Genomic DNA, 18,634 nt, shown 5'->3' on the forward strand with positions numbered 1-18,634 from the left:
ATAATGTGACTGCGTCACACAAGCACTTAGTTACTAAAAAAAAGTGACTAACTTGAAGTGATCATTACCGAGCGAAATGCATGGCAGAGACTATGAAATGGCCAGGTGGTGCGTAAGAATTGTTTCCAATTGCGTATCAGAGCTGTACAACTGCAACGACCAACACTCAGTCCTTTTAAACTACTTTTTCTTTTGCGCAAACTGCATCGCAAGGTACCTGCTGCAGCCGCTGCAGGGGCTTTCTTTCTTTCTTTCTTTCTTTCTTTCTTTCTGCGCCCGCTGTATGGTATGTTTGCTAGAGTGGCGCAAAGCTGCACTTGCCGCTCCTTTTCGACATGATACTTCTTGTGACAAATGCATTGCACTGCTCTATTTTCGCACAGAATGATGCGGCAACGTGTCATATATTCCCTTATAAGTTGATCAAGTGAAATCACTTACCTGTTTTGGCGTCTCCTAGTTTTTTGTTACGCCACCCCACTGTTACACAGCCTGGGACACATGCACACACATACGTGCCCGGAGGCCCAGCCAAAAAATGTTTACGCAGTGAAGTATAATCACTAACTTACGTGACTAAGCAAAAGCGTGATCACAAGTAATTTACCACGTACTCACCTGTGATGTGCAACAAGAGGTACTCATGGGCTTCGAAATTCTTTGTCGAGGAAGGGGCGCTAGAATTAACGGATAACGTTCACTAGTTTAGTACGCGTTATTGGCTTTGACGTCCTAAAGCGTCTCGGGCCGTGAGAGACGCCGTGATGGAAGGCTTCGGATAATTTCCACCACCTGGAGTTCTCTAACGGGCACCGACATCGCACTGGTTGTGCTGATGTTATGTTACTGTTATGGACTGCTGATCCGAAGGTCACGGGATCGAATTCCGACCGCGGCGGTCGCATTTCGAACTCATAATCATATCGTGGTTTCGGGACGTAAAACCACCACAGTTATTATTATTATTACTTGTAACATTGCTCTAGAGTGAACTATTTGTATGATTGATCCATAGACTGTACTGCCAAGGGTTCTGTAGAGCATCTTTTTTGTCTTCGGTGAATACTTGCTCTCACATGTGCTGTGTCATATTGCACGCTCTAGTTGTTACAACATATCCATGCACTTGCAACGTTCTCAATCTAAAGACGGTCAGCATTAAAAATAATTGAAAAATTATTTCTGCTACCAGAAACACCCCGTAATTTGGGACTCCGATTGCATTACATCACCTTTGGTTAATTATTTAACATGCTCGAACACCCAAGTTCACGACCATTTCTGCGCTTCTCCCCCATCGCAACTTGGTCGCAGCAGCTGGGAATCAAACCCGCTGCCTGGAGCTGGAACTACAAGTGTCGGAAGGAGACGTTCATACAAATTTCAGGAGACCGGGAGTATAGTTCTCACATCGGGCAAGTTTTTATTAAATACACGACGAGTAAATACAAAAGACGTCAACAACATCAACAACACCTTCGTGTGCAATCTCCGTACATACGGACACCAGTCGAGAGAAAAAAAAAAACACGAGAGAAAAAATACAAACAGCCGACAACAAACACTCTTTGTTTAGGATAATTCGCCAGAGAGCCACCTTCCCCTTTTAAAACCGAACACCTTTACATTTCTTTTTTTATTTAAGACACGTTATTAGTTTGTAGAGAGGCACGTGTCGCTTAGAACAACGACATCATATGTTTGGGCTGGGTGACCATCATCTCGAGACTGCGGTTCGCATTTCCAAAAAATATCTTTTATTTTTTGCTTCGCAATGGAACGCGAACGAAATAATGTCGTGTGTCTGATATGTGTGAGGAAAGTAAGGTGAGACGCGCAAGGAGTGAACCTCACATGGCACGAATAATGTTGAGGCAGGTAGATGGCAGCACTGCAGTGCCTGCACGCCATCTTCAGGCAGGTCGAAAAGAAACATCGGTTGTGCTACACTGAAGTTGTGCGCATACGTCTGGGTGGGGTACATACAGATTGAAACTCATAAGTGTCGAGAGGATTCAAGGAAGGTGACACGCTTTTCCTGAGTCAAACTTCCATACGTCCTCCACAAGCGTGCTTCGACTCGACGCTCCACCTGAACATAATTCGTTTGCGTGGTAAGTAGCGTCACCCAACGCCCGGACATGTCCCCGAGACTAAGGACACCATGCCGCCAGATCTCGGAGGTCTATGTATTACCAGGCACTCCTCATCAAAGAATAATTGCTTGTCAAAATACCTTCTTCACTGATGCCACCTTCTTCCCAAGTGGGATAAGTGTCATAGGCTGCCTCCAATTACGTCATGTCCTGCTTTTGAGTACAGCGCACGTGAATGTATAAGTGATTCAAATTTAACGAAGCTCTCTATGCAGTCAAATCCTCGTATCCCATTGACATCGTTAAATCGAGTTTTCTCCCAGAATCGAAGTATTGAAGGACGACTCCCCACGGAGACAAGAAGGAGCGTCGCGTGGAAGTACGCGTGTGGAGCGAACACAAAGTCGGATTGCATTCAGTCCTCTTAAGCATTCAGTCTATATGATCGCATTCAAAACTGGATCGAAATTACATTCCGCGAGGGGGCGCCTGTAAAAGGGCGTTATTTTGTTTCGGTGCAGTGCTATTGTTTCCTCTGTGAAACACGAAACTTAACTAAGAAACACCAGAAGCAAGGTCTCGCTATACCACAACGAGAGTTGAGGACAGTGTAGTAGTCTTGTGCAAGTTGTGTACGTCGCATTCTAGACATAGCGGACGACGGAACGCAGTTAATGACGGGCATAGTGTGAACATTGAACGGTTTGTCTCTCTACACGAAGGCTCTAGAGTAATACGATCCGAACTCCACGACATCAAATACGAAACTTCCGCCAGAGAAGACACGAAGTCTACAATATCGCAATACTTGAAGACTGAGCCCGACTGCTTCGTCTTATACTGCTGGGCACACTCGCTATTCAGGCAGTACATACAGGAATAATACACGCGCCATACATCACTCTACACATGAACTCATTAAGCCTAACACATTTGCCAGCTATGGTTAGCACAGTGGAGAAAAATATATCTGAATGTGCAGCTGCTGTTGTATGTGCGTGAACAACGAGTTTCTGAAAACAGGAAAGAGAGTATAGTTAGAGATTTCCACGTTTCGGAAAAGGGTTTGTAGTTTAAGGCATGTACACCCGAGCGGGCGAGAAGACACCCACGTGATCAGTGAATCTGGATCCAAATTCACTCCTATCCAGATTCACTCTACATTCACTGAATCTGATTCCCACAGCTTCTAAACTATTTTAAACCTGTATTTTATACTATTTTAAGCCGAGTCGCTGGTACACCGTATCGGTAAAGAATTGAAACCCATTAGGGTATAAGGCTGTCTTTGCTCTTTTGAAGGTGAAGTCGCTTTAGGTTGAGTACTAATGACTGCAGAATCGTTCCTTTGCCTTTAGAAAGATGGTACCACTGTCCGGGCGAAGTTGTGTTCACGTAGCCTTTCGCGTACTGCGGCCCGCAGTGGCATTCCAAAGGTGAAATCGTGCGCAGAAAATAAAGGAGAACGAGGGAACCGGATGTTCTTTAATTTAGCGTCCTGTGCGCAAGCGTTTCGACAACAGCGTTGCGTCTTTGCCGAACATTTCGCCAACAGACGAGATCTTCAACCAGCGGTGTTATTAGGCCTTCACGACAACACCTTCGAGAGTCAAGATTTCAAGAAAGAGGGATTGTTGCCACCAAGACTGCTTCGATGGTGTAAGGGTCTTCGATGGTGGAAGACCGCGCCACCGAATACTTTTACTACAAAAGTGTCAACGCGTTTGTTAAATGTGAATATTGTAAAGAGGAATTGCTATCTCGAAGGTTCTGTCGAAGATTTCATGCCTTCCTAAAGGCCATCTCTTTAGGATGAATGCTTTTGTATGAAGAAACTGTCTTCGTTAACGTCGTGACAAAAACAAGCGTCTTAGGAAAGCCTCCACTTCTGGCAGAATCCTATGTAGGATTCTGCCAGGACATGAAGATGCACCGCGTTGTCGAAATACTGGTGCCAAACTGAAACGACATCCTCTCCCGTTCTCCAATATTTTCTGTACAGTCAAACTATCGGTGTCTACACTAACTACGACTTTTTAAAGTTTCGTTTCCGTACATAGCCATTATGGTAATGTTCTTTTACCTTACAGAATGATAGATAATGCCCGCTGCTCTCCTCAATACATGAAGTGAAACACACAAAAAAAAGTATATTCAAGGCTCCTGATGTGAGTCATGGGTGAGCGTCTTGTAGTGCGTCACACGGTGTTCGCGGGGAACGCGACGAGGCAAAAAACTTTGAGAGGTACGTCGACGTGGTAAAAAATATGCTTTCGACCACCACACCTCGAACGGCTGTGGGGCCGAGTAAAAATTTAGCTTTTTCCACGCAAAAAAGACAATGCGCGCGTGAGTTTCATCTGTGCGCCCAAGTTTTGTACTGAATGAAAACCTGTCGAAAAAACTCGCTGTCGTGTCATCTTCGGCAACACTGTGGTCGCTGTCCACAAAGACGCGCATCTGCAGGCTATGGAATATAGTTGTTTTTGTTTTACTGGTGTGTGTGATATTTGTTATACGATAAGACCACGTCTACATACTCGTCCACCCCTGTAAGTATTTTCTCAACCTCAAAAAAAAAGAAAAGGTAAGCACAAGCAGCTGGGCTAGTTGGTTTTTGTTATAGTTACGTAACGTGACGCTGGCGAACAAGGACATGGACGAGTAGAAAGGCACCATGTACCATTCACCAGCGGACGTAAAAGGACACCGTTTGGCGTTGTTGGTGTCGTTGTAGAAGGATATCATCTACCATCCACCAGACAGAGGACGTACAAGGACACCATCTTGCGTTAGTGGCGTCCTTCTACTCGACAGTGTCCTAGTACGTCAGTATCATACGTGCATGGCTATAATTTATAGAAGCTGCAGGTCCACTGCCTCACGTTCTCTTTCTTTTTTAATGTGTGCGACCTGACGCCTGCAGGAAATACTCAACACCGGGAGAACGACCTCAGCTGTTTTTTTTTACAAAGACTTCACTGCTTCTATGGCCGCCTGTTGTAACTGGTTCACAATGAGGTCTTTAGGTGCATTGATTAAAATTACGCTCATTGAACTAAATGAAGCGTTTCATTGAAGTTTGGACGCTAACATGGCGAGGGGGGGATAGAGGGTAATCCGTTCGATATTATTTAACGATGAGCCAACATTCGCGCAACCGTCAGGACTAGGTTAAGCGTAAGGCATGAGGTGGGAACACGAACGCACGCACTGAACCGTTTTGTAGACAGTCTTACTCAAGGAAACGTTGTGAACGGGATCGGGGTAGGGGCTATTGGGATCTTACATTTACACCGCATTAACTATATACGGGGCAGATACAGTACAGCTTTAACTTAGAGCCTGATATCGAACTGCTACATTTCGTACAGGAAACGTGCAAACAGTTGAATCGAAGGACATAATAGCGATCGCTGCCTAAGTCAAAGTAAGTTCCTAAAGCAAGGGCCCCATTTGGAGATTTCTATCGTTATTACTGAAAGTTGTCCTTGAATTATTTAGAAACAGAACATGGGTTTGGAATCGCTTTTATGGAATACTATCGTCACTGACGGCAATTTCTGAGAGAAAAAACAACAAGAGAACAGGGTTTGCTCTTCCCACCTCAGCGTCGTTTTGAACACTATGCAGTGGCATTATATCTTGGCTGAATGCATGTATGGAAGTCTTAACGCGAACCTTCCCGACATTCATTGCGACTAACGCGGCATCCACCAGCGGCGAACACATCTCAGCGGAGCAAGCGAAACACACGTCACATTAGTCACCAAGGCATACAACTGCTACAGTTTTTCTGACAGACACCACCGCGCACTTCGTACTGCACTCATCGTATTGTCTAGATAGAGTTATTTGAAGACCACACCGTGATGACGTCAGTGGGTGATGACGTCAGTGTTTCTTTGTGTCACGGCAGGCGATCGACCACACAACCCTTCCCGCCGTGCCAATGGAGCGAGCAAGTGCCGCGACGTGGCGCCTCTGTCGCTCCCGTCCCTTGCTCGATGATCCAACCGTATCAGACAGGTTTTCCTGCAGTGTCGCGTGAGGCTAACGCTTGCAGACGATAAGAAGTTTTGTATTCGTCTGCTGCAGCCACCTCTTGTAGACGTGTATACTACGCCGAAGCAGAGACGTCTAAGGGACGTCCAGAGATTTCGGTCTTCTATTTCAACATCAAATGAGCCAGAAAAAGGTGAAAACAGACGCTCACCACCACTTTCATTATTACTTGCGGTAGAGAGGTTGATCTTGGAAGACGAAACGCCACAGCGGTGGTGCGTAATGTGTGACGAGACATCCAGTTACCAGTCCGCGAGGTGGTGCAAATATACCGCGGTATCGGTGAGGCCCTCCAAACATATGAAAGCTGTTCTTTCTAGACAGTGATCACCCTTATCATTGCCAATAGCAGCAGCAGCAGTGGTCAGCGAAGTCTTATACAAATGACCACACATCCTTCTGTCTTCTTCGTACATCTGCTTCGGGCGACTCTTATTTTTTGTTACATTCTTAATCGCTGAAATACTTTCTTAACGGATGAAGTCACTGGAGATGTACCGACGCTCTCGCACTTGGAAATGCCGAGTGACTCAATCCTCGACAAATGAAACTTTCCGTGAGCTCCGTGAACGTCTGCTCTCTCTTCCTCAAGAAATTAACTTTAGCAACCCGTCTTCGGAGTTTGTTGCTTCTGTGCTTTCTGCTGCTTAAATCTCGGTGTCGTACACTTTTTGGCAAAACCTTTTGTTTGTACCATTGTTTGTGTTACATTATGGCTGCCTCTTGCGGTGTACGTGCCACGGCTATATCCATCACTGTCTTATCGTTTCTTGTAGTGCCCCTTGTAACCTCTTGCATTTGTTTGCCATCGTTCTTCCTCGGCTGTGTAACGTCTAGGTCCTGCGAAGAGCAATGGCCGGGGCGTTTTGATGTTATGTGTTGTCACCGCTTCCAGAGTTGGTGGCTCGCTTCGAGCTCCTTTCGGGAGAGCCGCGAGATTTCTCGTCGTCATACTTTTTCCTGAAGGCGTTCCACGACATGCGCAACACACTTTCTCTTCGCACATCGCGGACCTCTGGTTCGAAGCGCAGGCATTGCTCATGCGACGAATGTCCTTATTATTACAGCGAGCAGCCAGGCACAACTCAAAGGTGCCGGCCCCGAGCACCGCACTCGCAAAGCCGATGACCATAACTATCGCTTCAGCCCTGTCCACAGTATAGATCTTCAAGGCCTTATCCTCAGCTTCGTCAGATGCCAACTATTCATATTGTCCGTCTACTCTCCTGGCCTTACCGAAAGCCAGCTAAGCCGAGCTAAGCAGCCAACCAACATCCTATTACACACACCCTTTCTCCCCATAAGCTTCACATGAAAGACGTGCCGGCCATGTACAGCTACGCACTCTTATCTGCCCTAAGAATCCGCACACATCGAAGTACCACAGCCCGCGAAAAGTAGATTACGCTTAGATTGTTTTTGTGACTCGCCGTGGATTCGTCCATCCGGATGGACGAGTCCGGGCCGCTGCCACTAGGTTGGTGCGGCTTCTTCCTGCTGGCTTTTTCCCTGTCTTCATCCCAGCCAGATGGCCGTGATCGCCCACCTCGGGCGTGTGACTTCCTACTGGCTCTCCTTTGCTTGGCCCTCGGCTCCGGACATGATCCAGTTCTGGATCCGCTGCTCTTTGCCGTACTCCGGCAACAGTTCGTCGCCCAGCTTCTTCTCGTGACCCGCCACGGCCGCCGCCGTCGCGGTGTCCCAGATCTCGGAGACCTTGGACGTCCTCGGCGACCGTACCATGAGCCACCGGTCGCCGTAGTACTTGTTCACCTCCGTCACGGGGTACCTCTTGGTGGGCTTGGGTTCCATCAGCCTCCGCATCATGCGCAGCAGTCGCGGAGTGAACCGCTTGAACTCCCGGGGCGTCCTCGTCGTCTTGCGCTTCTGCCAGTCGAGGAACTCGTTGAAGCGGCCGTCCGTGATGTCGGCTTTTTCCCAGGGAAACCTGCGAGTTCAAAGCCTGCGTGTTAACCCTTTCAGACGCCACCTATGAAAAACTGTCTGTAAATGTGTCAAATTGATACAATTTTATTTCCACTCGACATTATATTGCAACAAAAATAATGTCGGAATACGTTAATTTATATGCGTTATAGTAATTATTCCTAATCACTTTGTAATTAAATATCTATTTATTCTGAAGTCATTCATGCTGCGTTTTTGCATAAATCTCAGGCTAGAAATATCTTGCGAATTCGTTTTCGGTTATGTCCGTGTTGAGCAAAGAAAAATGGTACTTTTGATGTGGGTTGCGGGAAGCGGCACATCGAAAGACTCATCGAACATGGTAGTGCCTTCAGCAAAAAGTGATCATATGCAACAGTACACTGCAAAATGAAGTTAAATGAACAGACATTTATTATGCAGGTGGTTCAATTCATCCAAAGCTCAACGTATCTTGCTCTTTCTTAGCGCCTAGTCAATACAAATAGCAAGAACAAGTGGTGTACAAAATTGTGTACATAGCGTCTCAAAGGGTTAAACTGGTGCGCTCAACGTACCTCTACCATTGATATGATGTAGCGCTGAAGCACGCTCACAAAACAAACGAAGGAAGGGAATTTTGAGGGCTCGTTTCTTTCTTTGATACAGCTTTAATGTAAACCAACAAATAATAAAGTCAAGGATGGTATAGGGGACGTTGATTTTACTGTTTTAAGTGTATCGTGGTAATCATGACATAGATGTGAAGAAAGCAAAGTGGACGAAAAGACAACTTGCCGCCGGCAGGGACCGAACCTGCAACCTTCGGATAACGCGCCTACCAATTGAGCTACGGCGGCGGTCGTCCCCCCGTCCTCTTTATGTAGTATTTATGTGCGCGCAAACTCGTAGCCGTGGCGGCGAGTGTGCAACACTGTTTTTGCCAGCTGGCGTCATCAAGGTGAACTTTTTTAACGAGCGGACAGCAGACCAATAAGCCCTAGCATACTACCTGAAGGCATCAAGTCTGCCGGAACGAGACCCTCGCTATGAATGAACGAAGGAAGGAAAATGTCATTTCGCAAACACCAACTTGCCCAGCAACACGTTCTTTTGTACTGACTCTCCAGTCGTGAGTGCGTGTTGAAGAAACAACGCAAAAACAAGACATTCAGAGTAAAACATGCGTGTTAGGTGTGCCAGTTCCTTGTAAAAGAACTCAGTGTAGCAACGCTGCCAACTTATCATGACTACTGAAACTATGATCAGCAAATTACTATAAGAAAGACGGGGAAGCGGCTTAGTTGGCTTTAGATAAAGTGTGATTACACGCATTGTAGTTTTAATCTTTTCTGAGTACCCGTGTCTGCACTGTGTCACACTTTATTATAAATTTAAAGAACTCTTGCAAACTGACTATTACAGTGACTAGCCTGGTCTTGGTTTCCTTTTTTTTTTTTTTTGGCTGGCCCGTTTACTGTAAGCTGAGTCGTAAGCTGGGAACCACATCCTAGCTTTCCTGCCTTCTTTCAAACTGCCCTATCCGTTCCCTTGAAGACCTATTTTATCATTTGTGACTTCTAAAACTCCCCTTCGTACATCTATCCAGGCAACTCTCTTAGGTCTTTACCCTTCCCAAACCAATTTAATTCCCATTGTGCATCTGTAGCGCGACACGGTGCACCTTCACTGAGGATGCCCCCCAAAACCATTACGCCTTCCCATTTTCTAGAATTCGGCTGTACTTTGTTCAAATAAAATAATTTTGATGGCGTTCGGGCCCTCTGGACTGTGGTCGTAACGTATGCTGTCTGTGTGAAACTAAGGCAGCGCAGAAAAAGAATTAAGGACAAAGAAACGGTACACTCGTTTCATGATGTCACAAACCAGCTGAAGCGACAACTTTGTTTCTGCGGTCGGTACTCTACTGCACTATAAGAGTGTTCTTTTACTTAGCGTCGTTTGCCGATAGAAATGCCGTTTTTACAGCGAAGGTGTATAAGGCTAGGTTCTGACGGATCTCGTCCGTACACAAAGGACGCGTAGAACAACAAATTTCCGCGCCCCTCGCCGCAGGTTTCCATCTCCCCTCGCCACCGCTGATGCCTCTTTTCAAAGGCTCTGAATTTGAAATAAAATATCCTTCACGTTTACCTCGCAGTGAGACAGGAGAAGATGAGCATGCCGATTTGCCAGACGTCCGAGCCCAGCTCGACCGTGTAGCCTTCGAGGTGGACAGCCTCCCAGATCTCGGGCGGGCAGGTGGGCAGCGATCTCGTCCGCTTCTTGACCAGCGTGCCGGCTTTCCTCGTGAGCCCGAAGTCGGTCAGCTTGACCTGGTCAGATTAGGAGCACGTCGGCGAGACAGCGTGAACGGCAAGACGTGAAACACAAAGGTCGAGCAAACAATATGGCTGACGCAAGACCCCCTGATCATCACGAATACACTTTGAACATAAACTTCGCATAATTTCATTTCATTTATTGTACTCTCGGGGCCAAACAAGACATTACAGATGGTAGTGCGCTACAGGTTACATGGGAAGTTGTACAACATAAGTAAAATATAGGTGCATAATTCACTGGGAATACACTGAGTGAAAAATGGAAGAAGCTATCACAAGGCTATAAATCAACATAACATATACAATAAATACAAAATATAAGGAAATGCATGAATAACAAGACGTACGGAATATACGGGTGAATAAAATCGCATTCTAGTTAGTAATGTTTTTAAGGCCTCACGAAATAAGGAATTATCACATAGATAAAATGTTCCTGGGAAGGTGGTTTGAAACTCTTGTGACGTCCGAGGAATGAATGACTGGTAGAGTGTGTGCTGCTAGAAATAACGTAAACCTTATCAGAATTATCGATGTGACGCGATACAGTGCGGAGTATGAATAAACATGTCATGCAATGTTGTGTGGTAAGATTTTTATGGAAATATGATAAACGTGACATTTGATGCCTAGGTGCAAGAGATGAAAGTGCAACGTCATTTTCCATGGCTCTTATAAGCTGGCAGTTCTGTTATAACTGGAAAGAATACAACGAGCTGCGTTATTGCGAACTAGTTTTCATGTATTGATTAGGTTACACGGATAACTTCTGTTAATCGAATGAATGAGCAACTTCGTTTATCCTTGTTTAAAGGGAAGAGGGCAATTGGATAGAGTGTGGGGGGAGGAACTTCTTTAAGTAGCCCTCCTCTGCCCTCTTAGCCCACTCCAGGATGGCCTGAATGTCGGGCCTCGAGATGTCCAAGGCAGCCTCCCACTGCTCCTCACTAAAAAAATAAGTGTTTTAGGAAAGGGGGAAGAGGGCGCTTAGGGCACCCCCACATTATGTACTTTAAGTCTGTTGTGGAAGATGCGCATAATTTACAAAAGGGTGAAGAGTCAGTGGAGATAAGGGGAAGGAAAGGTGCGAGTCTGCAGCTGTCGCCCCAGAATTTCACATCTGCACGGAGATTTGTTTGCACACACTACCATTTAGAGCACTTAACCTTTCTGTGAATCGAGGAACGTATTCAAACCAGAAGAACGTTGCGAGATCGTTGCTTACCTTTGTGAAGTCCTTGCTGAAGATGAGTATGTTCTCGGCTCGGACGTCTCTGTGCACCAGCTCCTTGCTGTGCATGAACTCGAGGGCGGGGATGATCTGCCTGAGGACAATCTTGAGGTCGCGCTCATCGATGCCACCGTAGTACTCGACGGCGTGCCACAGGTCTCCGTACGGCGCCACCTGAAAACAGGAGAAGACATGGACGCGTGAGGTACGCGGAAGTCAGTGAGTGGGCTTGGCGAGTGGCATGTCTAGGGATTACTCTAACACTATAAAAACAATACCGTAGGCTCCTCACGTGATATATTAGATGCGAAGTATCTTATGGTGGTGGTAGTAGTGTGCGGCGTGACCACCCTTACTGCGCATGCGCAAACCCTCTCCACACACCTCCACAAACCAACGTAATCAATGAACTGAGATAGAACAGTGTTCCGGTTATAACAGCGATTACCCATCAGCAGCCAACATCAGTCACCAGTAGCCATTGCTTTGTCAACATTACTCAACAGATGACGAACCATAGCCTGTGTCAGTGGTACTCCAGTAAATATGGCAGTTGAATTCGTTCAGAATGTATTATCGACATCCTGGATATTATCATACCCCGCTACAGAACGTGGGGGAAAGATACCTAGGAAGACATTGATCGTCTTCAAAACATGCTCCCTCTACCCCACATACAAGCGAAATTTTTTTTACATATTTACCCGCAGCTTCATACGAATGCCTTGAGTAGGAGTCACTATCGTATAAATCTAACCGATATCGAAGCCAAGGAAGCAGTGAAGGAATTTATCTGTTGCTTTAAATACCAGTAGATATTATAAGATAGAACTAACGAAAAAAAAACGACTTCCAGCAGGTGGGAGACGAACCCGCAACCTCCGTCCACATCAGAATGATGTGTTTGATCTACTCTAGGAGGGCAAACGTAGGAGGGTAACGTTGCGACACACAGCGAATAGTCGCCAAACAGAAGGACGACATTACTGCGAGGACGCAGATGGCATCGAACATACCATGAAGATGTCGCCTCATTAGTGTACGCATTTGTATTTGTTCCGATGTTATTCCGACCATGAATAACCGGGCGTTGTGGCTTTGGTGCGACAAGTGAGGTTCTTCGGACAGGGCAATGGATACGGTTTCGAAACAATGACTTCCGGAAGTAGGTGGGCGTAAGACAGAGAGGACGGTCGTCCGAATCATATTTATTACTGGTGTGGAATATTAGAAAGCCTTGCCTTAACCAAGGGCTTCCGGCCAGCTACTCAGACGCTGGGGAAGTGAGGGAAAAAGTAAAGAAAAAAAGGGGGAAGTGACGACGGTATAGGGATGACAGCGAAGACTCGAAAACAGGAAGCACGTCTAAGATAAATTGCGAAGAATTCGCAAAGGGCCCTGGTAGCCAAGAGTGACAACGCTATGGCATAGAGCCAAATTTTACTGCTTTATTATGATAGGGATGGTATCGTCGCGAAGAGTGGATGAGTGCCATGTGTACAATCAAATAAAATAGTTACTGACTGTCCTGGTCGGGCTAATATTAATCTAAACATCTGCGCAATTTAGATGTCCCGCTGCCCGGATCAATGGGTAGCTTTGGCATCGGTTTTAACCGCCTGCTGGAGATATTTAACAGACTTCCAGATATTGCCGCGCAGGCACTTTTCATTCCGGATGCCGTGGCTTGAACTCGAACCCGCAACCTTGCGTTTAGCACGGAACAACGACATATCCACTCGGCTGGTGAAATTAAGGTAGAACTAAGAGAAAATCGAGTTGGAACTGAGGCAGAACCCTAAGCACTTAATATGTTTATTATAAACGTCTACTAGACGTCTCTGCCAAGCCGATTACGAGACATCCGATACCCCTAAAGCTTTTTTTTTTTTTGCTCTTTTCACCAAGAACACCAAGGCAGTGATGAAGCGATGCTCATACTGCGTAAGCTTTAATAAGTCATACTATATACGCTTACCATTAGACATGCGCTAGATGTCCACGCCAAGCTGGCTGTCAGGCAAACCTTTATAAGGGCCTGCCTGCAGACTAAATAAAGAACACTTTCGACTGGCGCGAAGCGAGCAAGGCAGCGTTGCTATTTCGAAGCCGGTCAGTGAAGAGCATTAGTCACGCCGTGCATGTTTTAACTGCAATCGCCGAGTACACTGCCTTTTTCATTCGTCGCTACAGAACTGGACAGCGCCAACACAACCCTGCGCATCCGGCAGAAATGCTACTGTGCAGAGGAAAAAAGACCGTGTTTTCTTTTCGTTCACTAAGAGTGAAAGAAAGAAGAAGCAAAACGGCCCGCTGGCTGTTGCTGCTGCTGCTGCCTTGCATAGGCCAAGCGCTCGTAAATTATATGCTAGCTTTCTTGCCCCGACTGACTGCGACAGCCAACACCGCCCACGCTTTTAGTGTTCCCTTTTTTTTTGCTTTTAGTTGCAGCGGTGCCGATGACATGACCGCCTGGGACAGCCATATTTAACGTGCCTTACTTAGTTGCCGTGTAAATAGGACGAGGCAGAAAATAGTACCTTCGTCAACAGGATACTCAAACCAAACGTCGGATGAGGTGACATCGATCAACGATATATCTCTGATTACACCCACACACACCATACCGCTCCACCCACTTTCTGTCGAAAGCTTATTCAATCGACGAGTATTATCGATGTCTGACTACCGGCTTAGTTTGTCATTACTTTTATTTTTTTCTTACTTTCCGATCTTTGAGAGAGCAAAACAACAGATCGTTGATTCTCGGTGTGTTTGTGTGTGCTTTTTTATCTCCTTTCAGAGTTGATATTTGTGGATGGGACAACTTCGTCTCTGCGACTACGTTGTTTTTGCAACCTTAGACAGACAGGGGCATTTACTGGTACACAAGATCGTTGTCTTTGACCTTCAACGCGATGGCGTGAGCGTATTTATAAGTTGAAGGGCACTTTGTGTTCTGAATTCGCTGCATCGCGACTACGTTTCTTATCCGAAGAACGCTATACAAACGTTATTAACTATTTTTGTTTCGATAGGCTTGCTACGGACCAGAATAGGGAGACCCGTTAACAGCGCAAAATATATCGGTAAAAGTTTTCGTTTAATGTGGCTTAGGCCTGGCCTACAGTGTGCAGTAAACGTCGGTTGTATAGTCTAGCGTTCGCGCTCTTTCTGTACTCTGTATAATGTCACTAATAACAAAGCACGTCACAAATTTCAACACCAAGGGGCAATGCATAAAGATGAGCGACCACCTGTGAAATAATTCATTTCTAAGATCGATCGATCGCTCATTTACACATAGTAGCCTTTATTTTACTCACTAGCATCTGTATATATCTCCATGAAACAGAAGAACTTCCACGCAGTGAGTTGCCAGTCTAAATATATTTAGCTTACCACCTTTAGCGTCGTGAGATCAAGCCTCGGTCACCAATTTGTGCGAGCAAGAAACCTGTCCACAAGTGCTGTAAAAGTCCTGTGCCAAAGTGAGTGATTATCCATCGATGTCGTACCACTGGAAGACTTTCATGCGAGAAAAAGATGTGTCCATATATACTGTGCCCTTTGTACAACGCATAGTAGTGATTTGTTACCAACGTCGTGTACCATGGAGAAATAATAGAGCACGAGAAAATCATCAGTACATACATACACACAGAAAAGGTGGGAGCCAACGAATGGAAACAATGCACTGTAAGTATCGTATAAATGGGACTGATTTGCCTCAGACATGCTGGCCGACGTTTCTGCAGGTGGACCTACCTTTGTCGAAGGAGCCTTGTCATCCTTGGCGTGTTAGTCTTAAGAGCTAGTCGTTGACGTCACGTTGATGTCACGTCTTAAGGTGGCGACGTCAACGACTAGCTCTTTGACATCAACGTCATAGTCGTTGATGCAACATCATAACGTGACGTCAGCAACTGACACTATCACAACCGACCCTCCGAAGATGACAAAGCGCCTTTGGCAAAAATAGGACCTTGCACCGAAACTTCGGCCAGCGTGTCTGAGGCACTTTATTAGTGGCACGAGCAAGGAGCGACACTTTTGTTCCTCTTCCAAGCACTTCCGGTCGAGAACTTCCTTCCGGTTTTTCGAATACTCCTAAAAAGTATTCTCAAAAATAAAAATCGATTGCTCTGGTTCAACTTAAGAGTTGTAATGGATACAAACGATATCGGAGCATAACTTTAAGATAAGGACCAATTAATTATGAGTATAATTAATGAAAATCAACTGCCTCAGTTCATTGAAAAATCGTGAGCAGCTGGGACCCTTGCGCCACCTGGCGGAGCAGATCTGAACCACACACTTCTGTATACGTGGCCTCTGAGATCCACTTCGTCAGCGCAAAGAAACAAAGTCAACCCAAGGAATACACCAGGGAACACGACCGAAGACGTGCGAGCGCCTCTACCGGACGCCCAAGTCAAGGATTAGGGTGGCCTCCATAATGTTTCCCGTTCATACGCGTGTATATATAGAGAAACGCGTGACACGTACCTCCTGTGCGAAGTAGTAGTGCTCGGGCGTCTCGAAGCAGACGTCGTACGTGTCCAGGATGCTGGAGTGCGGCGAGAGGAAGTAGCTGTAGTGGAACTCGATCAGGAAGTCCCTTAGGGTCGTGGTTGCACGTGGCACGGCCTTGAGCGCCACCTGCGAGCCCGTCTCGCGGTGTCGCGCCAGCACAACCTGCACAACACGAGCTTGGTGAGAAAATATTCCAAAAGCCCGGGGAATTCATCCTAAACTTTTTCAATCACCGGCTTTACTCAACTTGAAAACATAACAAGAGATAGACGTTTCGCCCCCTCTACGGGTGGCATCGCCAGTACACAAATGATATCAAAATGTCTATCTCTTGTTATGTTTTCAAGTTGAGTAAAGCCGGTGATTGAAAAAGTTTAAGACGAGCTTGGTGGTCATGATTACGAAGTTACGCACCTCTTCGGTTGCTTGTAAGCCGCTACAAAAGTTCAGTGCCGTGTTTCCTTGATGTATGGCCTGTGTGATACGGTTGTTTCACCAAATGCTGCGTTCGCACTCGTTTTTCATAGCTGCTTGCACATATGAATTTTGATTATGGCCTCCACTATAAACTTTGGCTTCTGGCCAAACAGTGTTCGCAGATATGTATGTATTAGCGGCAATTAAGTTCAACGAACGAACGAACGAATGAGAAGAACGGGCGCTACGTCTTCGCGTTTCTTGATGGAGGCGCGGTTGGCTACTCACCTTGCCGTAATCTCCGGAGCCAATTTCCTTGATTACGTCATAGTGTTCCTCCATCTGGACCGCCTCTAGCTGAAGTTCACGGACTTTGTGGATCGTGGCCTGCTGCTTCGATTTGTCCATCACGTCTGCATTGTAAAAGAAAGTACAGAGGTTTGGGGAAAGAACAGAAGTGCTCATTTTAGTGAAGCGTGCGGCTGGGGCGGTCAATCAAGTGAAGGCACTTCAACGCTGAAATTAGTAATGCGGCAAGTCGAAAGAAAGAAAAACGCTCATGGTAAACGCGCGATATGTCATTTGTTGAGACAGATTTTATTTTCTTGTCGTGCAATACATTTGTCTATCGAATAGGAATTCATCGAACCAATTCCGATAATGACATAGGAACCTATCCTAAGACCGCGGTCATAGCGAAGGTTTGAGCACCAGAGCAATGAATGCATATTGCCGATTGTCAGCAAACACAAACGAAAAAAATTTTTGTGGGCGTTGATGTAAAAATATTTCAAAAAGATTCTAGGGTTTTACGTGTAAGAACCACAATATCGTTATGACGCACGCCGTAGTGGGAAACTTCAGACTGGTTTTCACCGCGTGGAGTTCCTCAACGTGCATTTAAATCATCAGACAAAACAGATGAGACAGTGAGCAACTATAATGAAGTGCAATAACGAAACACGAGCAATTAATTTGACAACTAGTGTTCATTAAGGCACAACAAAGTGAAAAGGACCCGAAAGCATGTGTAGCGGCCGAGTACTTCAGAGTTGAAACGAAGCGATAATAGTACAGCCGTCCGACGTGGGTAAATGGCACGTCCCATCGCTAACCATCTTGCCTAAAAAGGTAAAAAAAGTGAACTCGACGGCAGACTTGAAATATAGCCAGGATGCTGTAGATTGTAGGGGTGTGCGAATACTAAATTACGAAACGAATACGAATCGAATAGCGATGAAACCGAATCGAATGTGAATACGACTCGATACTATTCGAATAGTTTTCGAATAGTAAGGCAAATGTCCGCATTGCAGCCCTGCCGTTCCACAAAATTTAATTTGAAACAACTGTTAGCAACTTAAGCAAAGGAACATTACGAGTGCTCTTAGTCAACAAAAAATACCACAGTTATGAAAACGGAGGTAAGTTCGTATAATGCAGCGACTAGGACAGGCGAGGTATTTCGTAACTGTAGGTTGAAGCACAGTAGTGACTATCGCATTCAAGGTGGTACTTTGTATACAGCTTCTAAATAAAACTGACACATAAAATTCGGCAGATCCCACGTACCGTGGGAGTCGATGTTATGCGAAGCATGCGGCGGGTAGGTGACTGTGGCGTAACTTTTTTTACTGAGCGACACCTTACAAAATGGTGCTAAAGATTTGTATAAATTTTATACGCACACATATATATGTTGAAGAGCCGCATATGTGTTATATATCCAGTTGTTTACGGTTGGGTAACGCTGCCAATGGCAACGTGGGTATTGCCAACACCAGAAGCGGTAAGCTGATATGTAGTGCTTATACGTGTCCCGAGAACGCACGCACGTTTCACGAACCCGTGTGCATGGGTGCAAGAAGTTCTTGACAGTTCTTGAACAAGGGCATCATAACCGTGATCAGTGAGCACCAGCAGCTGGTCATGACTTGTTGTCGGATCCGGTCGTGATCGCGGAGACGAGGGGTTCATGTGTAGAGAAGTATGAGGTATAGTACAGCTGTTGGAAATCG

The 18,634-nt window shown here is 45.8% G+C and overlaps 1 protein-coding gene across 1 annotated transcript in view; it reads right to left on the bottom strand.

The window, feature by feature from the left end:
• Positions 1-1,403: 1,403 nt before the first annotated feature.
• LOC119399957 (serine/threonine-protein kinase SBK1) overlaps positions 1,404-18,634 on the bottom strand; it is a 64,155-nt gene continuing 46,924 nt past the window's right edge. Inside the window, exons 2-6 of the mRNA XM_037666863.2 lie at positions 16,905-17,029; positions 16,173-16,361; positions 11,658-11,837; positions 10,242-10,423; positions 1,404-8,109 (exon numbers count right to left, since the gene is read on the bottom strand). Of these exons, the coding sequence (XP_037522791.1) occupies positions 7,725-8,109; positions 10,242-10,423; positions 11,658-11,837; positions 16,173-16,361; positions 16,905-17,024 (1,056 nt within the window). The 5' untranslated portion in view covers positions 17,025-17,029 and the 3' untranslated portion in view covers positions 1,404-7,724. The remainder of the gene's footprint in view (positions 8,110-10,241; positions 10,424-11,657; positions 11,838-16,172; positions 16,362-16,904; positions 17,030-18,634) is intronic.

Source organism: Rhipicephalus sanguineus, chromosome 7 (assembly GCF_013339695.2).
Source record: "Rhipicephalus sanguineus isolate Rsan-2018 chromosome 7, BIME_Rsan_1.4, whole genome shotgun sequence".
Taxonomy (NCBI): Eukaryota; Metazoa; Arthropoda; class Arachnida; order Ixodida; family Ixodidae; genus Rhipicephalus; species Rhipicephalus sanguineus.